The sequence below is a fragment of the Schistocerca nitens genome, chromosome 7, assembly GCF_023898315.1.
Source record: "Schistocerca nitens isolate TAMUIC-IGC-003100 chromosome 7, iqSchNite1.1, whole genome shotgun sequence".
Lineage (NCBI taxonomy): Eukaryota > Metazoa > Arthropoda > Insecta > Orthoptera > Acrididae > Schistocerca > Schistocerca nitens.
This window is the reverse complement of record NC_064620.1, coordinates 626,332,226-626,358,209: the sequence shown is the minus strand read 5'-3', so window position 1 is coordinate 626,358,209 and position 25,984 is coordinate 626,332,226. Positions and strand designations below refer to the sequence as shown.

The window sequence follows — 25,984 nt, the reverse complement described above, 5'->3', positions numbered from 1 at the left end:
TGCAGGCTTCAGTACAGAGCTACCTAACTGCTCACTCATCAGCAGCTTACCCGACAATGGGTGCATGGCAGTATGCTGATTGACATCTGAGCTGGAACAGCCTGCTGTAAAGACTTACATTTCTGTGGAAGGAACATCTACTCTGAACTGATTAATAACTGTGTTGGAAAGCCCTGGTTGCTCAGAATTGATTTATTCTCTTTGCACAATAAACTCAGATCCACATTTTTTTTCCCTCTTGCCCCTCTAATTTAGTTCTGGCCTTCACAGCCCTCTGCCTTCCCTAGAATCCTGTCTCAGAGCTCTTTACCCATTGGTAACTTAACTCGTGGTTCTAATATTAATAAAAACTGTTTTACAGCTCCCCCTCATTTCGAGATCAAATTGCGTAACCAGACATCACGTCGTGGGGAACCAGCTGTCCTGCAATGTGAAGCTAGAGGTGAAAAACCAATTGGTATCTTGTGGAATATGAATAACAAACGCCTTGATCCCAAGAGTGACAATAACAGGTACAAGAAACAAAAAACATAACATCTTTATGCTCGTAGTTATTGATACACTAACTAACTTCTGCATACTCCAGAAACTGATTAAGAATACTTTACAGATCCTCATGGGCTTGTCAAAGCGTGTAGCGTTATGTAAAACATGCAACATTACTGGATATTGATCATGTATACAGGGTTAATTTGTTACTCTGTATCCGAACATTAATCTTCATTTGACTGTAAGAACCACACAAAGACAAAGGCAAAGTAAAGTAATTTTTAGAAATGCTTAAAACTATCAGGATTTCAGTTGAAGTGATTAAAAAGATGCAAAAGTCAACAACAAATGGAACACTGTTCCCAGTGTTAACATGCAACAGGAGTCAATCACGAAGCTATGAAGGTGTGCTGAAAACTAATGCCTCTAAATTTTTTATTCTCTTGTCAGTATATTACATGTCATGCATGTTACTTGGTCAACTTTCCTGCCTGTGCCGCTAGAGGGCTCAGAATTGTAGTGTGTGATATGGCAATGTGTAATTTAACTACATATGTTGCTGGACTGCAGGACACTCATAAAACTGAAAGCATTAATTCTAAGCGTTTATCCACAAATCAAGCACCCTCTGCTACAGTATAACAATGTCAGACCCCACATGAGTGCTGTGAAATCTACAACCTGACACCTTGGGTCCGCTGTCATCAGTCATCCTCCATACGGTCCTGACTTGGTCCCATCCAATTTTCCATTGTTTCCAAAGTTTAAAGAACACTTTTGAATATTTCACTTGATTGTGATGAAGCGGTACAAGCAGAGGTGAGGTGGTTGCTCAGTCAACAAAGACAAACATTCTACAGTAACAGCATCAACAAAATGGTCTGCCATTGGGAGAAATGTGTTCGTAACCAGGATGGCTATAATATGTAGATGCAAAGAATAAAGGTGTAAGTGTTAATAAAGTTTGTTGTATTTAAAAAGCTTTAAGAGTTTTTGCATAAAAATATGGAAGCATTAGTTTTCAGCACACCCTTGTATATTTATTTTCAACCCGCTCTTAAATTTCTGCATATTTCTGCATGCCAGTGGGCGTGCACATTATGCATGCGTGGATGCATCATCTAGCTACTGCCACAAATTCCATATCACTGAAGAGAATTATCAAAACATGTTGCTGTATAATTATTATATGTTGTTTGAGAACTGTACCACATCATAGATTTTGGGTGGAGTGGGGCCTGGACTGGGGTAGTGCAAATGTGGGATTATTTTGGCTCTTGTAGCCATGCTATACTGGCACCTTGTCATTGGCCATACCTGCAGCAGCACATGGGAAAGCAAGACACAGTTTCCAAGGTTACAACTAGCGTGACGGGCTCCGTGCTGCCACAATGTGCGACCGTACTCTGCTACCAGTTGTAGTATAGAATTTGGGTGGAGTCTGATTTGGTCTGGGGAGAGTGCAGGCACAGGATTATTTTGCTGGAAAAAAGTATTAAAACAATAAATTCCTTTCACAACAAATCACAAGAACAGAGTATTAAACAAAGTTGGCAACTCAGGGCTTATTTCAACAAAAACTTTATAAAACAATATATACCTTACACAACAAATCACAAGAACAGAATATTCTACAGACCTGACAACTCAAGACGTTATTGCTCAGCTCTAGTTCTTGAGCAAGCTGGGCACTAGAGTTGTTGTTGGTGTTGTTGTTGTTGTTGTGGTCTTCAGTCCTGAGACTGGTTTGCGGCAGCTCTCCATGCTACTCCATCCTGTGCAAGCTTCTTCATCTCCCAGTACCTACTGCAACCTACATCCTTCTGAATCTGTTTAGTGTATTCATCTCTTGGTCTCCCTCTACGATTTTTACCCTCCACACTGCCCTCCAATACTAAATTGGTGATCCCTCGATGTCTCAGAACATGTCCTACCAACCGATCCCTTCTTCTAGTCAAGTTGTGCCACAAACTTCTCTTCTCCCCAATCCTATTCAAACCTCCTCATTAGTTATGTGATCTACCCATCTAATCTTCAGCATTCTTCTGTAGCACCACATTTTGAAAGCTTCTATTCTCTTCTTGTCTAAACTATTTATCGTCCATGTTTCACTTCCATACATGGCTACACTCCATACAAATACTTTCAGAAACTACTTCCTGACACTTAAGTCAATGCTCGATGTTAACAAATTTCTCTTCTTCAGAAACGCTTTCCTTGCCATTGCCAGTCTACATTTTATATCCTCTCTGCTTCGACCATCATCAGTTATTTTGCTCCCCAAATAGCAAAACTCCTTTACTACTTTAAGTGTCTCATTCCCTAATCTAATTCCCTCAGCATCACCCGAATTAATTTGACTACATTCCGTGATCCTCGTTTTGCTTCTGTTGATGTTCATCTTATACCCTCCTTTCAAGACACTGTCCATTCCGTTCAACTGCACTTCCCAGTCCTTTGCTGTCTCTGACAGAATTACAATGTCATCCGCAAACCTCAAAGTTTGTATTTCTTCTCCATGGATTTTAATACCTACTCCGAACTTTTCTGTTGTTTCCTTTACTGCTTGCTCAATATACAGATTGAATAGCATCAGGGAGAGGCTACAACCCTGTCTCACTCCCTTCCAAACCACTGCGACTCGCATTCGGGAGGACGACGGTTCAATCCCATCTCCGGCCATCCTGATTTAGGTTTTCCGTGATTTCCCTAAATCGTTTCAGGCAAATGCCGGGATGGTTCCTTTGAAAGGGCACGGCCGATTTCCTTCCCAATCCTTCCCCAACCCGAGCTTGCGCTCCGTCTCTAATGACCTCGTTGTCGACGGGACGTTAAACACTAACCACCACCATCCAAACCACTGCTACCCTTTCATGTCCCTCGACTCTTATAACTGCCACCTGGTTTCTGTACAAATTGTAAATAGCGTTTTGCTCCCTGTATTTTACCCCTGCCACCTTCAGAATTTGAAAGAGAGTATTCCAGTCAACATTGTCAAAAGCTTTCTCTAAGTCTACAAATGCTAGAAACGTAGGTTTGCCTTTTCTTAATCTAGCTTCTAAGATAAGTCATAGGGTCTGTATTGCCTCACGTGTTCCAATATTTCTACGGAATCCAAACTGATCTTCCCCGAGGTCCGCTTCTACCAGTTTTTCCATTCGTCTGTAAAGAATTCGCGTTAGTATTTTGCAGCTGTGACTTATTAAACTGATTGTTCAGTAATTTTCACATCTGTCAGCACCTGCTTTCTTTGGGATTGGAATTATTATATTCTTCTTGAAGTCTGAGGGTATTTCGCTTGTCTCATACATCTTGCTCACCAGATGGTAGAGTTTTGTCAGAACTGGTTCGCCCAAGGCTGTCAGTAATTCTAATGGAATGTTGTCTACTCCTGGGGCCTTGTTTCGACTCAGGTCTTTCAGTGCTTTGTCAAACTCTTCATGCAGTATCATATCTCCCATTTCATCTTCATCTACATCCTCTTCCATTTCCATAATATTGTCCTCAACTACATTGCCCTTGTATAGGCCCTCTATATACTCCTTCCACCTTTCTGCTTTCCCTTCTTTGCTTAGAACTGGGTTTCCATCTGAGCTCTTGATATTCATACAAGTGGTTCTCTTTTCTTCAAAGGTCTCTTTAATTTTCCTGTAGGCAGTATCTATCTTACCCCTAGTGAGATAAGCTTCTATATCCTTACATTTGTCCTCTAGCCATCCCTGCATAGCCATTTTGCACTTCCTGTCGATCTCATTTTTGAGACGTTTGTATTCCTTTTTACCTGCTACATTTACTGCATTTTTATATTTTCTCCTTTCGTCAATTAAAGTCAACATTTCTTCTGTTACCCAAGGGTTTCTACTAGCCCTCGTCTTTTTACCTATTTGATCCTCTGCTGCCTTCACTATTTCATCCCTCAAAGCTACCCATTCTTCTTCTACTGTATTTCTTTCCCCCATTCCTGTCAATTGTTCCCTTATGCTCTCCCTGGAACTCTGTACAACCTCTGGTTCTTTCAGTTTATCCAGGTCCCATCTCCTTAAATTCTCACCTTTTTGCAGTTTCTTCAGTTTTAATCTACAGTTCATAACCAATAGATTGTGGTCAGAGTCCACATCTGCCCCTGGAAATGTTTTACAATTTAAAACCTGGTTCCTAAATCTATGTCTTACCATTATATAATCTATCTGAAACCTGTCAGTATCTCCAGGCTTCTTCCATGTATACAACCTTCTTTTATGATTCTTGAACCAAGTGTTAGCTATGATTAAGTTGTGCTCTGTGCAAAATTCTATCAGGCGGCTTCCTGTTTCATTTCTTAGCCCCAATCCATATTCACCTACTACATTTCCTTTTCTCCGTTTTCCTACTACCGAATTCCAGTCACCCATGACTATTAAATTTTCGTCTCCCTTCACTATCTGAATAATTTCTTTTATCTCATCATACATTTCTTCAATATCTTCGTCATCTACAGAGCTAGTTGGCATATAAACTTGTACTACTGTAGTAGGTGTGGGTTTCGTGTCTATTTTGTCCACAATAATGCATTCACTATGCTGTTTGTAGTAGCTTACCCGCACTCCTATTTTTTATTCATTATTGAACCTACTCCTGCATTACCCCTATTTGATTTTGTATTTATAACCCTGTATTCACCTGACCAAAAGTCTTGTTCCTCCTGCCACCGAACTTCACTAATTCCCACTATATCTAACTTTAACGTATCCATTTCCCTTTTTAAATTTTCTAACCTACCTGCCCGATTAAGGGATCTGACATTCCACGCTCCGATCCATAGAACGCCAGTTTTCTTTCTCCTGATAACAACGTTGGACGCCATCATCATTTAACCATACTGTAAAGCTGCATGCCCTCGGGAAAAATTACGGCTGTAGTTCCCCCTTGCTTTCAGCCGTTTGCAGTGCCAGCACAGCAAGGCTGTTTTGGTTAGTGTCCAAGGCCAGATCAGTCAATCATCCATACTGTTGCCCCTGCAACTACTGAAAAGGCTGATGCCCCTCTTCAGGAACCACACGTTTGTCTGGCCTCTCAACAGATACCCCTCCGTTGTGGTTGCACCTACGGTATGGCTGTCCAAGGGGAACCAACATGAACAAAATAACATGTCAAAATGTTCACACTCTTGGCCTATGGACATTACAGTTGGGCACCACTCAATGTAATAGTACAAATGCGTAAAGTCAGAGTCACCTCTAAATAGTGGAATCACTCTTTTGTCCCACAGACTTTGCAATTGGGTGTCAACTCCATACAGCAGACCCAGTGAATAGTAACACCTACTTCTGTCTCTACCTGCCAACTACTCACTACTACTACTATTACTACTACTACTACTACTTCTACTACTACAGTACAAATATACCTACACTATGAACAACAGTAACCACACAATTGACAGAACTCTTGTTTTGAGAAACGTTAACGATGATAGCAGTGAAGCAATAAAGAAAGTAACTGAATAAGTAAACAAGTAAAATGTATAACAATGAGTGGAATGTGGGTATTGTGTGATAATAGAGATCAAGGCCATGAGGTTGGTGGCATGTGAGGATAATTGTAGAGAAGGATGTTCTGACCTGTGGCAGTCAAATAAACTAGTATTTGGTGGGAGAATCTAATTAACCTACATAGTGTAGCAGGCACTAGGGTCACGTGAGTCATGCTGTAGAGATGTTCAGCACCTGGGTACTGGATGTCCTCAAGACCAGTTCTTGTTTGTCCATTCATGCACACAGCCAGTTTGATGCTGATCATTTGTACATAAAATGTTCAGAGTAAATCTCTGTTAATGGTTAACTTCATGGCCCAGTGCTTCTGAATATGGTGTGTTTGACCTACTCTCTCTGACACTTTCCCCTTCAACCCAGTTTCCCCTCGTTCTTAGAACATCCCAGGATGTGAATGATCTGATCCTCCTCTCTAACATTAGTCATTGTATCCCAGAGGAAGGAACTTGTAGCTCTGTAGAGCTACTACATGGGACAAGTTTTCCACTTTTAAAAGTGTCTATCAGCAGCACTGGAATTTTTACTCCTAAACGTAAGTGATGATCAACTGTTCTATTTCTTTGAAATTTTATAGTTTTCTCAAGTGTATTTTCCTTTATAAGTTGCAGTGCACTGTGTTTCTTACTGCAGTTCATGCTCACAAACAAAAGTTGAAACAAGAACCCCACTGAAAAGTGGTTGTAGTGCTGTTGATTCTATTCATCAGATATTCTCACTGGTATACATTTTTTTAAATTACCACTACCAATCACAGACTTTGTCAACTAGTGTATTACTTATTTATTTAGCGACATGTTTTGAGGGCTATACCTCATCTTCAGGCTAAATGGCATTACAAAAGCAACTTTACAATAAGGTCATACTGATGGTACATAGTCTTTTCGTAAATGCTGTGGTCATCCTGTGGAAAAAGAGAAAAATTAGTAAGAGGCAATGTCACTTTGGAAGCTGGACTGATGTTTGCAGGAAAATGTTTTGTAACAGTCACTCACTTTGTGACATCAATATGACCTTATTGTAAAGTTGTTTTGTAATGTCATTTAGCCTGAAGGTGAGGTATAACCCTCGAAACATGTCACTAAATAAAGAAGTAATACAATAGTTGACAAAGTTTGTGACTGGTAGTGGCAATTCTTAGTGGTCTTTTCATCTTCCCAAAAAATTGAAGACTAATAATAAACATATAATATGATAATGATATATCTTGGTAGGAGGGATTAAATACTGCTTAATTCCTTAAAAAAGCAACTTATAAACAAATTTTCGGTAATAAAGTACATTTTAAGACATTTAGTGAATTTTTCTTAACATTGTTTTTATTTGTATAAGATACTTTGTAAGTGAAGGTATGTAACTATTCTGTTCTCTAGAACATTCAGTTTAGCAGTGTGTTCAGAATATATTATACTAATGTGAACTTTTACTTTGTGGTTATTTCTCAATTGCTGTTACTGCAATACCATTTCACAGATACACGATCAGAGAGGAAATACTTCCTAATGGTGTTTTGTCTGACCTGAGCATAAAACGAACTGAGAGAGAGGATTCTGCTCTGTTCACATGTGTTGCTACAAATGCATTTGGGAGTGATGATACAAGCATTAATATGATTGTTCAAGGTAATGTTTGCTGTAGTAATGCTGATAGCTGGAAGCAGTAGATACTGTTTGTGTTGGACACACACCTGCATTCTGTACAAGTACATGCAACAGCATTGATTTTTTGACAGAGGTTCCGGAAGTACCTGACGGCTTGAAAGTTCTGGATAAATCTGGCCGATCTGTTCAGTTGTCTTGGGCTGCACCATATGATGGAAAGTCTCCAATCAAGCGTTATCTTATTGAATTCAAACATGCAAAAGGTATTACATTTATTTACTTATCTGTGTATTTGGATTAGCCATTTTGAAAAGGGGTCATCTCCAGTTTTCCAAATTTTACAGGAGAAACAAAAACCATATTATAATTCTTACATTTTGCAGAATGGTGATAAATCTTTCTTCTGTTAACAGTTGTCTTGTTAGGAATAAAAATGTTATTTTGGACAGTTTTAATCTGTTCTTGTGCACAAGGAAATTAATTTTTCATGAGAGAGATGACTTGTTATCAAAATGCACTTTTTTTTAGGTTGTATATAAAGAGTATTTGTATTTGCAATATTACAAAAATCTCCAAATGAGTCTTAAGCTCTCACACAAATAAACTGAAAAAACAGTGAAAACAGCACGATGGTTCTGGGAAGTCCGCACAATAAAATGAACTTTGTTTTAGAATTCTTCAGAAGCTTCATCATTCGTGCTGGCAGGCCAAAGGTAAATCTCATCATCAAATTCCTTGTGTGTATCTCATATGTATTGGTACAACTTATTTTCCCAGCATAAGATGGATTATTGGATGGATCTCGGATGAATAGCAATGAGCCAGTTCATTATTTCCTTAGTAAGCGAAATTGATCCTCTATTATGCAATCTGCAGGAGGTTTCACAATCACAGTTCCTGGTACCTGACTTGTAAATTGAAATTCATAATACTTATTCACTGCAAAATTAGATTTTTCTTTGTTAGGGATTGCTTGGCCAAAACTTTCAGTTGAAAGGACTTTCTTTTCGAAGGATGTGGGCCACCAAGTAATGAATGCTGCCACATCTTGATGAGTAGCATGCTTTACATTCAATTTACTCAGATTTGATGACCTTTCAATTATATCTCGTACTGTTGAGGAGAATAAATCCTGTCCTGATGTCGAATTTTCCTTTTCACTGTCGCAAAGTACGGTATTATTTTTGAAAACCTTCTCTTCATGACAATGGGAATAAGAATTCTACTTTGGTATTGTTAAGGTTTTTGCCCCAGCAACCATCACAGAATAGATTAAGCTGTTCTGCTTCACTAGGGATGTATTCTGTAATGTCACTTAAAAAGAGCAAACTTCATTGGGACCTTTTTCCCTTCCTTTTCAATACATGAGTAAAATGTTGCTTTTCCAGTTTTGAAGTTGTGAATGCAAAATTCGTTTAGCCATAGCTGACTAATAACAGACCTCTTGTATAGGCAAACTAGACAGGGGAAGATTTTGCGTGTAATCAAAGCACACTGCAGATACTTTTTTCATTTTCTTTGCATGTTGGTCAGACAATATTCATTTTTTTGAGTTTTGGGGGTCTTTTCTTGTGGACAATAAGTTGAGTGGTTGCAGCACGTTTGGAATTATCCTTTAAGAAGGGTTATCTTCTTATTTTGATATCTACCTCTTCACACTTCAAGCACTCGATGACAATTATTGAACAATACAATATGGCACTTGGAAGATATTTGATTGGATTTTGCGAATCTTGACTTACTTTTTATTTGAATATCTTCATCAAACAAGCATTTCTTGCAGTTTTTTGACGGGGGAACATTGATTAGTCCTTGGAGAATAATATCTCGCTCATCCTTGGCATTAAACTTATTCGCTGTCTTGATCAGTCCATAATTTTTTCAGGTGATATAGTGGAAAAACACCTAAAAATAAATAAATAAATAATAATAACAGGTAGCAAGAAAAGCTTATTACAATCACAAATTTGAGAATGATGATTTTTGAAATTTTCAAAGTGCAAACATTAGAATATATGTGTACAAGTGTGTGTGGACATTTCAGGTGTTTCATTTATAGAGTAGAAACTTGTGTACTGTGTATTAAAGCGGAGACCTGGAAACGTCAGAGAGCTTCATCCCGCCGGAGGCCTCAGTGGTTCACAACCCCACAAAAGGCACAGCAGTCCACCTACCTCTCACCACCACCCCACAATGGACCCAGGATTATTGTGCAGTTTGGCCTCCAGTGGCCCGCCCCCCCCCCCCCCCTCCACCCTCCAGGAACGTCTCATACCAGACAAGTTTAACCCCAAATGTTTGCATGTTAGAGTCATTATGGTGTACGCATGTGTGGAGACAGTGTTTGCGCAGCCATCGCCGACATATTGTAACTGAGGCGTAATAAGGGGAACCACCCCGCAATTGCTGAGGCAGGTGGAAAACTACCTTAAAAACCATCCACAGGCTGGCCAGCACACCGGACCTTTACACTAATCCATTGGGCAGATTTGTGCCGAGGACCGGCATGCCTTCCCGCTTGAGAAGCAGTGCGTTAATTTGTGCGGCTAGCTGGGTGGGCATGAATAGAAAGTTACTTGCAGGGGTTTCCAGACTACTGCAAGTTTTCCAACATAGTTAATATGCCCCTTTCCGATCTTCTTCTTCTTCTTCTTCTTCTTATTCTTCTTCTCTCTCCTTTTTTTGAGGAAAGAGGACATACTTGATGAGCTTTCACTTCCTCACAAAGGCATGTTTGTTTAACAAAAACAAACATTAACACAGTGCGTAAGTGTCAAGCTGTAATAATGGCACTAGACTGCAAATGACAGACTGGCAGGGATTGTTGCATCAACCACAACAAAGGTAGAAGAAGAGGGGGAACAATGGGAGAAAAGTGGGGCAGACAAGAGTCCAACATGAGTGTGCAGTACATTTTGAAAATGGGCCATCTCTGAGACACAACTCCTTTTCAGAATGAATGTTATGTTTCCTCTCAGCTGCAACACACTACAATGATGTGATTTGACTCATTTTCACGAGGAATCACTGAACAGATACCAGAGAAACAGAATCCATTGAAGAAGAATTTTGCGAAAAAATTGGAGATGACCCCTTTTCAAAATGACCAATTCATTTGCTTTTGCACTTTTCATGTGCCCATAACTATCATCATTTAGTTTATTTTTGGTGGGTTTGGGAGCTATGGTATTCAGTCTTGTTATGACAGCCCTGTTTTCACTAACCCCTGTACCCATTTTGATGCTTGTTACTAGCTAGGACTATTTGTTGCTAAGAGGTAAAGTGTGTTTTCACAACCATTTACTATTAAAGTGGGCTCATGAATTAATTGCTCAAAATAATATTGAGAGAATGCATTTGCACAATTTCAGATGTTGTTTTATGTCTATCTCCAGATTTAAACATGTATTTTTGCCAACATATCGAGGGTAAATTGAAGTCACCACCAGCTATAATTGTATGAGTTGACTACATGTTTGAAATTAGCCTCAAATTTTCTTTGAACCTTTCAGTAATTGTATCATTTGAGTTGGAAGGTCGGTAAAAGCATCCAATTGTTATTTTATTCGGTTTGGCAAGAATGACTTCTACCCGTACTAACTCACAGGAACTATCTACTTCAATTTTGCTATGAGATAAACTTCTTCTAACAGCAACAAACATGCTATCACCAACTATATATAGCCTGTCGTTTCTGAAGGGAAAGGATGAGAGGTGAAGGAAAAGGACTGGTGAGATTTAGGAAAAGGGATGGAGTTTGAAAAAGTCACCCAGGACACTGGGTCAGGGCTGACTTCCATTTCCATCCTGTCTGGTAAGTCATCCACGACCTGAGGTTCTGGATGACTTTTCTGAACTGTACCCCTTTTCCTAAAACTCACTAGTCTAAGCCACTGGCTCCGAAAGCTACCAGACTGTAATACCTTTTATATGTGTGTTCTGCCACTGCTTGGTGAGTAGATTTTTTATGTATCCAATTACATTATATTTCCAAATTTCTCCTCACTTTCTTGTACTGCTTGCTCTATGTACAGATTGAATAACATGGAGTATAGTCCATTAACGTGTTACATTCTCTTCTTAACTGTTTCCTCCATTTCAAGTATTTTGACTTTTACAACTGCTATCTAATTTCTGTACAAACATCTGATAATCTTTCACTTCCTGTATTTTATCCCTCATAACCTCACATTGTTCAAGAGTGTATTAAATTAAACACTGTCACAAGCTTTTTAAAGTCTACAAATGTTATAAATGTTGGTTTGTCTTTCTTCTGTGTACTTTCTATGATAATTTGTATGGCCATGGCTTCTGCCAGTCTGTCAAGTGTTCTGTATGTAGACGAGGTTACTGTGTTGTGCTTGTGACTTATTAAAGTGGTAGTTTAGTAATATTAACACCTTTCATCATCCTGGTTTCTTGGTACTGAAGGTACTGCGTTCTTTTTGAAGTCTGAGGGCATTTGCTTGTCTCATATATCTTGTTTACCAAATGATGCTTGGTTCTCATATGTATCTTAATAATTCATAGAAAATGTCATTTTACCCAGGTTCCTTATTTGGTATTTTAGTGCTCTTGTCAAATTTTTCTTGCAGTTGTGCATCAGCCAGCTCCACATCATCAACTACTTCTTCCCTTTCCATACTTTTCTACAGGTTTATTTCCTTTGTATAGCTCTTCTATATATTCCTTCCCTTTTTTGCCCTTCTGTTCTTTGCTCATTACAGATTTGCTAGCCGGCCGCGGTGGTCTCGCGGTTCTAGGCGCGCAGTCCGGAACCGTGCGACTGCTACGGTCGCAGGTTCGAATCCTGCCTCGGGCATGGATGTGTGTGATGTCCTTAGGTTAGTTAGGTTTAAGTAGTTCTAAGTTCTAGGGGACTGATGACCACAGCAGTTAAGTCCCATAGTGCTCAGAGCCATTTGAACCATTTGAACAGATTTGCTACCCGAAATCTCGCTGTCCATACAACTACTTCTCATTTCTTCAAAACCCTCTCTGATATTACTGTATGTAGCTTCTATGTTTCCCATACCGTTACATGATTTTACAGATTTGAAATTTCTCCTCCAGCCATGGCTTCTTTGCTATTTTGCATTTTCTGTCAGTCTTATTTTTTAGATATCTTTATTGCCTTTTGTCTGCTTCATTTGGTTCATTGCATGTTTTTTCTTTCATCGGTTACATACATAACATATTTTAGATAAAACTAAAAACTATGTACAATGAAACCCCTATTTGTCATTTTTGTGTGCTCCAGATGTAAAACATGCAAAATTTAGGAAAATGCAGACTCCAGAAAAATGTTTAAATCCTCAAAAATATGAGCAAAAACACATGTAATTGGCATATATGATTAAAAACAGCAATCCTCTCCAATATTTTGTAAACAATATATCTAAGTGAAGGAAATTAAATGCACAATACAAGGATTACAGAATAATTAGTGGTAACTAATTTCATTAGTTCTCAAAAAATCACAGATATGTTAACAGCAAGTGAAAACTCATCAAAAAAATGAAATTGGTGTCTGGGTACAAGGTAATTCAGCTGTTTGCTGACATGCTACAGCCACAAATTATACATTCAAAAGTGCACATTTTTGAGAGATCATCCAAGCAACAATTCATGAACATGTTGAATTAAAACAAAAAACTATAATGATAAATGCGGACATCTGCTTAATGACGTACATCGTCACCATTGCTGTTACTGTTTAATACTTTTCTTACAAGCTGCACTTAAGATGCTCACCAATGTTAAAATGTTATTTTAGGCTTGAAGAGAGAAACAGAGACATGAAAAAATCAGTTTACTGCCCCAGTTGATGTTATAAGCTTATTGGAAGTCAGATCAGTGAATTTCCGTACACTGTGCAAAATGTAAATTTGAAAGACAGCTTAGGTCCTACAGTTTTGCTTCATGTCCTCTATTACTGCTGCCAATCTTTACCATCTACAGTGTGTGTTGTATGTGGTGCAAAGTATATACACGAGTAATATACATAGTTATTGCAACTGCATCATGTCAGGTTTGAATGTGAAAGCCTTTAAAATGTGCTATCGCAAAACCTTTGTTCTATTTCCGTGTTAAATTTCTATCAAAGCACATATCATCTGCATGAAAAGCATATTTTCAGTACTTCACAAAATGCTTTCATCCCTACCAACACTCCTGTGCTGAAGGGCGAGTCCCCCTCTCCACCAGTAATAATCTCATTTTACATGTATTATTGTGGTGTGGTGGCTGCACTGGCAATTGGGTGACTTAACAAGTCACCAGTCAATAAAAGTTCACTAGCCAGAAATGGACGACGTTTCCTCAGCTATGACTGAGAATATTCTTCAGGACTCAGTGTTTGAATTTAAAAGGTTGAAGATTGATATTATTGCTGAATGCAGTACATCAGAAATACGTGCAAGTAGATGAGACTGGGTTATAAGTGACGGAAGATAAAGTGGCGGCTGGCCCTCCTCGTCACATATTGGCTCAGTATGGAGCATTTTGTGTTGACTGTCTTATTTTTCCATTACCACTATAAAATAGCAGTAGTTGTATCATGATTGCACCACGACGCTAAATGTGGCAAGTTGTGTTGGCAACACCGATCGTGGATTATGTGAGCATTTTCTCTCTCACATCTCGCCTCTTCACAATGCCCTAAAAAATTCTCTTAACTCCACCAACACCTGTGGTGCCTTTTGTGCCACTTACAACTCGTTCAGTCACATCAAATGTCAGTAGGAAGAATATGGGGCGAAGTCAAGCGAGAGATTGAGTAGCAGTTAAAATCGAGGAAAGCCTTACTAGGAAGAAATGTAAAATTGGGGAATTTTTATCACTGATCTTATGGGTTTTTCACAGGGGCTACAGATTTATGGTGTAGAATAGTGAAAAACGTAAAATCAGAGAATGTAAAATCAAAGTTCTACTGTAATTGAATATTTTGGATGAAAAATAAATGCAAAGATTTATTTTGACCACTGTTTATCTTCAAAACATGAAATGTGGAGTATTGCTGATAGCAAGTAAAAGTGACCTATTAATTTATTTAGCTTTTGGTACTAACAGTTCTTTCATTACTAAGAGATGAATAAATTTTCAAAGATTAAAAAAAGTAAACAAAGGTCACTCAGGTCCTAGGATGAGAGAAATACACTTGTAGTGAGGATTAGGGTAGACAAAGATAAAGGAGGAGGCAGCAAAGAGTGTAGATCAGAGATGATACATTGTTAAGCACGGTGCCAGCCTCTGTCCACAGATGATAAACACAGAATGAGAAGTATAGGTAGATTACAGGGAAAAAGAGATGAATAGTACAATTAAGAATTAGGACACAAACAAGAATGATAATAAATTACATATAAGTATAATGAAGAAAAGAGGGGGGATGTGTTAACAGAGATCAAGTCCAGGAATGTATGAAGCAGATACAAGGATGTGTTTGGGCCATGTTCTCATCACTGGTGTTCCGGGATCTATTGTCCATTTCATAATGACTGACCCCTTACTTTAAGCTCATATTCTGATTAAATCACATGACAAAGAGCAATGTGTTGTACATAACTAGAATCATGGAAATGTCTATTTTTATTTGGTATAGGAATATTGAATGTTAGTTGAAAAAGGGATGACATACACAGCAAAATTTTAGAAAGACCATGCTTTTTCAAGCCTTTTTTGACGAGTGTCAGGTTTGAGCAGTCGGAGAAGTCAGATAATAATTAGGAGAAAAATTTCCTATGCACAGATTAAAGATATATCCATTCCTTACTTGAAAGTGGATTTTCATTGTTTTACAATTCGATAATTTTGTCATGATAATGGCAGGTGCAAACTGTCACAATTCGCCTAATGGTGATGCATATGGACAAGACAAAGATTGTAATCCAAGATCTGGTGTTGTCTTTCACATCTATTATTTTTCTAAGCACATAAATCTAAATGAAGTGCTAATATCACACCTTTAATTTATTTGCTTTTGCGTCTTTAGGTACTGCCTGCTTGCAGATGCTACATTCCTGTAACTCTGAACCATATTTCTATTTCATTGTTCAAGTACTTACATTGGGGCCACCCATCAGATAGAAAACAATCACGCTGCCATTCTTTGTTGTGTACTCGTGTGAGATAATTAGTTGCCTTGTGCTTGTGTGACTGAAACCATTCATCATTTATGGGGTTGAGAAAAGTCCATAAACATGCATGGTGATCAGTGTGCATGCTCACTTTGAGAGGGTGGGAGGAGGGGGGGTGGGGGCAGAACAGAGCTCTAGCAGTTCTATATCACAGCAGCTGAAGAGGACTTCTGAATGTCTTGGTATCAGTGAAATAAATGTTGAGAGAATATAGAGAAACTTCTTCATGTCTTGTATAACCAAAAAAGAGTTCTGGCAGGTGATAGAAGTGTGCATTTGATTAGTTTTCAAGGCAAGTTATATCCACAACTTGCTGGAAATGTTGAAAGCTGAAGTGGAAGACTTTCCTGATATGAGTGAAACAACCCTTTTACATGTTCTTTAGAAATTGGGCTTCAGATACAAAAAGTTCAGCAAAAAACCTGTACTCATGGAAAATGACCAAGCAGCAGGGAAAAAGAGATGATTTCTTGTAGCAACTAGACACTGTTGAAACAGTGGATTGACTATTCATTACACTGATGAGGGTTGGTGTGGTGCAAATGATTCCAAAAAGTTCAGATGGCAAGAACAAGAAACATGTTATGCATAAAAAATGTATACAAATATCACAGAGGAAGTGTCTAAGAGTGGAATGGTTGGAAAGGATGCATTTAAACACTGTCCAGTGCTGGGAGGAAAAAGCACATTATTATTTGCAATACTGGTAATAAAGATGGGTTCAAGCAAAATGCTGCCTGTAGTTTTCTTGGGCAAAAAGGAGGTGCAGATTATCATTCTGAGATTATGGCAGATACTACAAAGAGTGATTTAGGAGCATTCTCGAAAAAATTAGAAAACAGACATATGATTGTTGAAGATCATGCTCCACATCACATGTTAATAAATCTAGTACCACGTAATTCATCTATGAAATGAAGCAATGATTCTATTATTGAATTGATGGAAAGCAATAATGTAGAGCTTCCATTTAATGTCATGCCATACTGGAACTTGTACAATCCCACTGCAGGTCACAAGAATACCTTTTGGATAGTGTATTACACTCACTGGACACGGAAATTAAACTTGTGTGGTTGCCTTTGGTGCTCTGCATATTCAGTGTCTTTGAACTTATTTGGGCCTTTGTCAAGAACAAAGGAGCAAAGGAGAAGAAACTTAAGATAAATGAAACTTTACAGTTGTGTTGCTCTGCTCTGTAAAGTGCCCCCCAAAGTGTCTGGAATTCAGTGAGTCATATACAGAAACTTGAAAAGACATGTTCACAAAGAGCCTTCTGTCCTGAGAGAGAATAGAACTGTTTCTGATCTAAGGAGATGATCTACCTATAGTGATATTGATTAAGGTAGTCATTATTTCACTCATCATTCTTTCCTGCCAAAATTTGTTTGATCTGATCAATTTTTCATTCACTGTAAAAATGCACAATATATTTCATTGTGCATTTATTGAGAGTTGCTTGGTGGTATCAAGTGTTCATTTGCATTTTCCCATTTTATTAATTTCTACTCACAACAACAACTAAATGTGACAATACTGTATTGGAATGCAAATACATAGTTGCCATTTTTCACTAGTGAATAGGCAGTGATTGCACATTACAATGGTGGTAGTGCACTGGTATGACAACTAAAACTCACCACAGCTTCGCATGGTTTGCAGCTACTAACACAACTGTGTTACAAACTCTAAACTGACAAACACAGGGATTATTCATCAGTAATGACAACAGTGTAACCAACAAAAGTTCAAGCTTTCTATGCCACAATAGATACAATGGTAAGCTCAACCACAGCGTCTAGTGTGTGCCATTATAGCTTTGAAATTACTAGAAAATAACAAAAATCTGCCTCTAGATAGAGAATGATTGTATCTTTAAACGGTGCAGATGAAACTTTTTTGCCTAAGTATGGTCTGGTTCCTATGACCCCTCAAAGCTGACACCAAAAAATGCTCAAAGAATCATATCTTCTCTTAAATATTACTGTGCACATCATCCCTTTTCAACTAAAATGTAATGTTCCATGAGGCCAGCAAGCTACAGCACATGTAAGCCACAAGATGAAATGGATAATAGTATTGGGTGGGAGAATCAAATAGCCTCTGTAGTGTAGCAAGTACTCAGATCGATTGAGTCATGTTATAGAACATAACTGAGTTCTTGCTAAACCGCATAGGGTGTTTAGATTCTCCCACCCAATACTAGTTTCCATAGACTCTAGATATGTGAACTTGCTCTCCAACACATCTCTGCATTGTGACACCCTGCTGGATGTAATCTCCATAAACACAACCCTGTTATATATTTATTATGATTCTTTTTTCCTGTCATAATTCTTCATTGCAATATTTATCTCTCTCTCTCCCCCTAATGCTTCTTTATTTTCCACTTTGTGCTTATCATCTCTGGACTGCTGCTAGCACTGTGCTGTACTTGCCATCTCTGGACTGCAGCTAGCACTGTGCATCTCTGACATACTCTCTCTGACACTTTCCCTTTATCTTTGTGTTTCATTGTCCTCACTACAGACTGATTCCCATTATTCTGCACTCTAAATCAGCTGCCCTTTCTTTTTAAGCTTCCCCAACACATACTTCTCTCCTCATCAATGAAGAAACTATTAATTCTGTAGATAGGTAGTGCGTCACTTTTACTTTTATGCGTGTCTTTCCAAATCATTACACATCTCACCTTCTGGAGGTAAAATTTGACCAACCATTCTGCCATATAATTAATATATTTACTCAATTGTATTTTCCTTTGTTACAAACAAGATTTGGATTATAGTATAAGAAATGAATGTACTCCAGAAGTTATGGCATAGCCTGACAATTTTAGTCCAATGTACCCTTAGCATGTTAGGCTTTGCTGGACACATTCAACACAATACCTGCATGCCATACAGGCCCTATGTATCGACCGTGTGAGTGGCACCCATATCCCATACGGGCACATCTTTTCTACTTGCTGAAATTTGGTTTCTTGCATGATACACAACTTGTGGCTGCACATGTTGTGGGGACGGCTTCACATGTTGTGGGGACATCAGACACTAGCTGTCAGAACTGTCAGGAAGAACAGAAAGGGCTTATACACAAGCTTCAAAACAAGGAAACCTTTTTTGGGGGGAGTGGGGGGTCCTATTGTAGTGCTAAAATGGAAAAATAAGTTGATATATGAAGCGTGTTTTTTAAGTAAGTACTGCTTTGAATTTAAAAAAAAAGTCATGCTAAGATATCTCAATAATTTTATTTTTACATGAAAGCCTGTGCCTTAATCTACGCACAGACGCCATTACAGTCTGATTCTTCCTTGTTTACGTTGTGTACTGAGTGTTTAAGATGCCTCTGATAATCGTGAGTCCCGCCGACTGTCCTTGAGCGGTACCACAACGACGCTGATGATTTCTTAAGCCAAATTGTTATGGACGATGAAACATGGGTGATCTACGTCACACCAGAATCAAAGCAACAGTCCATGGAAGTTGAGGAAGGGCATCGTTTTGCTGCAAGACAATGCCTGTCCGCTTGTGGCGAATCAGACCAAAGATCTCATCACATATTTTCTATGGGAAACTCTGGATCATCCTCCGTACAGCCCTGATCTTACGCCCACTGACTACCATCTGTTTCTGCACTTGAAGAAACACCTGGGTGGTCAGCATCTTCAAGACGATGACGGAGTCAAAACAGTGGTGATGCAGTGGTTAATAAGTCAGGCGGCAGACTTTTATGAGGAGGATATTCAAAAACTGGTACAACGTTAGGACAAGTGCCTCGATATTGACGGAAATTATGTAGAAAAGTAGATTAAGGTACAGCTTTCATGTAAAAATAAAATTATTGAGATATCTTAGCATGTCTTTTTTTAATTTCAAAATGGTACTTACTTAAAAAAACATACCTCGTGTATTGCCCTTCTCCACAAAACATCTGACAGCCACCAAAGTGGTGTCTGTATGTTCAAAAGAAGGTCACACAAGAACAATAAAACCAAACATTATGATAGATTATAAGGTGGACAAGACCGGCAGAGACTGTGTCTATCAGCTTTACAGCTACTACCCATTTCCAAGAAAAACAATGTAGTGCAAAAAATTTTCTTTTGCATTTTTCTAATGTTTGCTGTGATTGGTTTTATTTTGTGCAAGTAAAAAATATCTATGTTGGAATTTATTAAAAAAGTTAGGATGGGCTTGGTAGCTGAGGAGGAGACGTTCAGTCATTGGAACCAACACCAACCACTGGCCTAAAGAAAAACAAGTAAACAACATGGTGCTACTGTAAAGTCTGCCCTGACAAAGGAAAGAAAGAGACTGGCAGCAGGATAAGGAAAGAGAGCAAATAGTTAGTGGTACAAAGAATGCAATGTTGGACTTTGCATACCACAACATGTAATCATTTTTCATCATTTAAATATGAAAGAAATACGTAATTGTTAAGCAGTGTTTTTTTTCCCTTTGAAATCTTTGTGAGCAGTTGTAAAACTTTTACTGGGGGGAGCTTTTTCATGTGTTGGCAACTATAATGCACTAGTTCTGACAGAAACACACACACACACACACACACACACACACACATTTCTTAATCTATAAAGTTTGGTGTTTAAAATGATGATAGATTTCTGGCTATTAGATGCTTGACTATTTCGTAATTATTCTTCACATTTTCCGGAAAATCACCAGTTTACCTGTGCAATTGAAGAGGAGTGAGAGCAATATTGAATGTGTTAATAGTGGTGGAATTTTGAGAACAAACATTCAATATAAATGAAATTCTATAATGAATTCTAGTGACATTCAACTAGGCAAAATAATGACTTGATGCTTTGAAAAATAAGGGAAGCTGGAAAAATATTATGTAAGAAGTATAATTTTTTTGTCGTTATATGACATTCAGTTATTGTACCTATTAAAGGATTTTTTCCATTTTATTGTTTTCCTTTATATCTATTATGTCTGTTTACATTGTCTTTAGGTTTGCAGTGATAGTCATTTACGTACATTAAAATCTGTTACTGTAACTGTAATTAACATATTTCACCACCTTATTTAAATAATTTCACATTTTATTTCTGCTGTATTTTGAAAATAATTTGGACTTATCGTGACATGCCAGACTAACCCTTTTTGTAATGTATTACAGGAACATGGGAAAATGACATAGATAGAGTACTTGTTCCTGGTCAACAAACAGTTGCTGGTGTCTTCAACCTTAAACCTGCCACAACGTATCACTTGCGTATTGTAGCTGAGAACGACATAGGAACTTCCGATCCATCTGATACAGTTACGATTATAACAGCTGAGGAAGGTACCCAGAGTTATTATTGACTTTTTCTTTCATTTTTAGAGCACTTCTACAAACTTCCATTAATGCTAGTGTTTTATATCTTACATTTCTCCTGAGCTATACATGCAATACATACCACTTCATTTATGTGAATGTTAGCATTCCTCTGAGTGCTCACATTTCATCAGTTGGTAAGCTGATGTTATAACTCAAGTGTCTCAGTAATTTCCTTCATTTCAGAGTTTGTTTTGCATCTTGGGAACTGGAATATATGCTTAAAACTTGCATTAAAATGTGAAAATATGACTTATTACTGATCTCCGACTGAATATCTGTTTAGAATATAGAACGAAGCTACACAGGTTTTACATAATAAGAGGCACTTTGTTGAATTAGTTTATCCACATTTCTTTCCTCTGTTCAAAGTACCCAGTGGTCCACCAATGAATGTTAAGGTTGAAGCTGAAGGTCAACATACATTGAAGATTTTGTGGAAACCTCCAGAACGGGATCAATGGAATGGAGAGATACTTGGTTATTATGTGGGTTACAAGGCAGCATCAGCTGACACACCATATTTGTTTGAAACTGTTGAATTCAGCAAAGAAGAAGGCAAAGAGCATCATCTTCAGATAACTGACCTGAAGTGAGTACACCTACACAAATTTTTAGCATTTATACATTAATAGAAAAGTTGAGTTACACACACACACACACACACACACACACACACACACACACACACACACACATGTACACCTGCACAAACATTAGTATGCTCTCTCCATGTTGTGTCTTTACTTATATCGAATTCATAATGATTGATTCCTGTCCCCAACTCCTATTGCTTGGAAATCCTTTTGGGGTTTGATCCCATAAAGATCACTATATTTTGTTGGTATCATGTGTGTATCTTATTTCATGTAATGTACTTTGGTTAGAAATGGTGGAATACATATATAAATTTATATGAAAGTGCCCTCCCCCCGCCCTCCCACCCTCTCCCCTCCAGATCATGTAAACTTTCTCGAACAATAGATGCCAGTTGTTAAACAGTCTCTTTCATACGCTTTAAAGATATATCTTCTCTATTTACTGGAAATGTTTCATTTATTTCCTAGTTAGTTCTTTGTCATAATAATGGCAATTTGGATCATTGGCATTTACCTCATTGTAAACTGTATGTGCAAAAACTGTTGCACTTTGTTGCTGTTTTGGTTTTTTATACACTATGCTTAGATACTGCAGTAAATTTACAACCTTGAGTGCCACAAGTTCATGGATTCTGTGTTGCCAAACCTTTGAGCTGTAAGTCACCATCAAGTGCCATTGTGCCACTGTTTTGGTTTTCATCAGTTACGTTAAGAAGAAATGTTACTTAGTAGTTGCATAAACAGTGGCAGCATTAATGAAATATGTTTATTTATGTACTGGCCCATTTTAGCTCTGATTACAGTGCATGCTACTGGCATTAGGCATGTCATGATCAGTTAATTAAGTATACAATGAATATTTGTAAATAATAATTAGTACAACATGGGGAAAATAAAACTGACCTGGAAAATATTTATAAGACTGACGCAAATGGAGCCCTCTCAATAAACAGGAAAACTGCTCATCACAGAAATCGCTGACAACTGTGGTTCTGATGCACCAGCTGGCTGCTGTCACGTGTCTGAGCGTGCACACATCCCACATGTTCTGTCCATAGTACTTCACTGTGTCATTATGTCTGAATGACTGAAAGGAGCTAGTGTACTTAGTGAGCAGTTGAGTGCAACACAAAATGGTGTGCATGATAAAATAAAAGATGTTAATTGCCAAGTGTTAATGCAAAGCACATTTCGTAGGAAACACGTGCGGAACTGATTGCACAAGGGTTTAAGACTAGAGGTGTTATGGCAAAACTTCCATCAGAGTTGGCGACACAAAACTTAGTGGCAAAATGGCATGAAATGAGCCGTTCCATAACTGTCTTAAAACTGTTTGAACACTGGAAAATGTTGCTCAAGTGAAGAAAAACCAGGAACAAAGCCTGGCGAAATCTCAGTGTCATTAATCTTTGCAAGTGTAAATTAAGTGATTGTCATGTCAGAACATCATTCATAAGGTCCCCCATCTGTATCCTTATCAACTGACTCTTGTGCAGGAGTTTAAACATCCAGATGAACTTTTGCATGTTGAGTTCTGCCAGTGGCTTCTAAGCAAAGTGGAATCAAAACTTTAGGATCCTCAGTTTTCAATTTTTTTGGATGTGTCCGGGTTCTGCCTGTCAGAGTATGTGATTTCACAGAACATGCACCATTATGCATCAGAAAATCCCCGTCAGTACTTTGAGTAGTAATTGCATAATCTCAAGAGTGGTGTTTGATGCACAGTGTCTGGTGTCTGCATCATAACATGTTTCTTTAATGGTGAAACTATTTAATGATGCAACTATTTAATCCACGATGAATAACTACATGGGTATTTTCCGCAGATGAGCAGCACTGCCATGCCAACCTTGTCACGAGTGATTGAGATGTTTGGTGAGGACAGGTCAGTCACCAGAGTTAGTGAAATATCCTGGCCACCTTAATCACCTGACCACCTCAATCCCTGCAGATTTTATATAGAGGGACAAGTTGAAGGGCAGGTGCATTCAGATAATCCCCACACAATGAAACAGCTACAGCAGAATATTAGATATTAGAAAAGGTATTGCTGCTCTCCATAAGTTAGAATTGCTATGTGTGTCTCACAATTTTGTTGATAAATCAAGCAAAGCACTGCATCGACATCAACTGTGGCCATTTCCAGCGCCTTCTACGTTGTTCATTAACATGGGTCAATCTGATGTCATTAGTTAACAGGGTCAGTTTTATTTTCCCCTGTCTGTACATGGACCACAATTCTAATATTTGCATGTGAATAATACTTCAAATACAAATTTTAACTGATACAGTTAAATAATGTACATACAGTGGAACTTTGATTTTACAATCTCTGATTTTACATTTGTTCCTAGTAAGGTTTACCTCGATTCAACGTTCTTACTCGACGTCTCGTTCAACTTTGCTCCATTTTTTTTTCTATTGACATTTGATGTGACTGTAAAAGTTATAAATGGCACAAAAGACGGAAAGTTCGCGCCACAGATGGTATCAGAGTTGTTGTTGTTGTTGTTGTGGTCTTCAGTCCTGAGACTGGTTTGATGCAGCTCTCCATGCTACTCTATCCTGTGCAAGCTTCTTTATCTCCCAGTACCTACTGCAACCTACATCCTTCCGAATCTGCTTAGTGTATTGATCTCTTGGTCTCCCTCTACGATTTTTACCCTCCACGCTGCCCTCCAATGCTAAATTAGTGATCCCTTGATGCCTCAAAACATGTCCTACCAACCGATCCCTTCTTCTAGTCAAGTTGTGCCACAAACTTCTCTTCTCCCCAATCCTATTCAATACCTCCTCATTAGTTACGTGATCTACCCACCTTATCTTCAGCATTCTTCTGTAGCACCACATTTCGAAAGCTTCTATTCCCTTCTTGTCCAAACTGGGGAAACTACAGCCGTAATTTTTCCCGAGGACATGCAGCTTTACTGTATGATTAAATGATGATGGCGTCCTCTTGGGTAAAATATTCCGGAGGTAAAATAGTCCCCCATTCGGATCTCCGGGCGGGGACTACTCAAGAGGACGTTGTTATCAGGAGAAAGAAAACTGGCATTCTACGGATCGGAGCGTGGAATGTCAGATCCCTTAATTGGGCAGGTAGGTTACAAAATTTAAAAAGGGAAATGGATAGGTTAAAGTTAGATATAGTGGGAATTAGTGAAGTTCGGTGGCAGGAGGAACAAGACTTTTGGTCAGGTGATTACAGGGTTATAAATACAAAATCAAATAGGGGTAATGCAGGAGTAGGTTTAATAATGAATAAAAAAATAGGAGTGCGGGTTAGCTACTACAAACAGCATAGTGAACGCATTATTGTGGCCAAGATAGACACAAAGCCCATGCCAACTACAGTAGTACAAGTTTATATGCCAACTAGCTCTGCAGATGATGAAGAAATTGATGAAATGTATGACAAGATAAAAGAAATTATTCAGGTAGTGAAGGGAGACGAAAATTTAATAGTCATGGGTGACTGGAATTCGTCAGTAGGAAAAGGGAGAGAAGGAAACATAGTAGGTGAATATGGATTGGGGGGAAGAAATGAAAGAGGAAGCCGCCTGGTAGGATTTTGCACAGAGCATAACTTAATCATAGCTAACACTTGGTTCAAGAATCATAAAAGAAGGTTGTATACCTGGAAGAATCCTGGAGATACTAAAAGGTATCAGATAGATTATATAATGGTAAGACAGAGATTTAGGAACCAGGTTTTAAATTGTAAGACATTTCCAGGGGCAGATGTGGATTCTGACCACAATCTATTGGTTATGAACTGCAGATTGAAACTGAAGAAACTGCAAAAAGGTGGGAATTTAAGGAGATGGGACCTGGATAAACTGAAAGAACCAGAGGTTGTACAGAGTTTCAAGGAGAGCATAAGGGAACAATTGACAGGAATGGGGGAAAGAAATACAGTAGAAGAAGAATGGGTAGCTCTGAGGGACGAAGTAGTGAAGGCAGCAGAGGGTCAAGTAGGTAAAAAGACGAGGGCTAATATAAATCCTTGGGTAACAGAAGAAATATTGAATTTAATTGATGAAAGGAGAAAATATAAAAATGCAGTAAATTAAGCAGGCAAAAAGGAATACAAACGTCTCAAAAATGAGATCGACAGGAAGTGAAAAATGGCTAAGCAGGGATGGCTAGAGGACAAATGTAAGGATGTAGAGGCTTGTCTCACTAGGGGTAAGATAGATACTGCCTACAGGAAAATTAAAGAGACCTTTGGAGAGAAGAGAACCACTTGTATGAATATCAAGAGCTCATATGGCAACCCAGTT

General features: G+C 38.4%; 1 protein-coding gene across 1 annotated transcript in view; it reads left to right on the top strand.

Moving 5' to 3' along the window:
- LOC126195428 (Down syndrome cell adhesion molecule-like protein Dscam2) overlaps nt 1–25,984 on the top strand; it is an 879,015-nt gene that overhangs the window by 702,769 nt on the left and 150,262 nt on the right. The window contains exons 17-21 of the mRNA XM_049934039.1: nt 362–512; nt 7,491–7,639; nt 7,750–7,881; nt 20,902–21,069; nt 21,475–21,694. Coding sequence (XP_049789996.1) covers nt 362–512; nt 7,491–7,639; nt 7,750–7,881; nt 20,902–21,069; nt 21,475–21,694 — 820 coding nt within the window. The remainder of the gene's footprint in view (nt 1–361; nt 513–7,490; nt 7,640–7,749; nt 7,882–20,901; nt 21,070–21,474; nt 21,695–25,984) is intronic.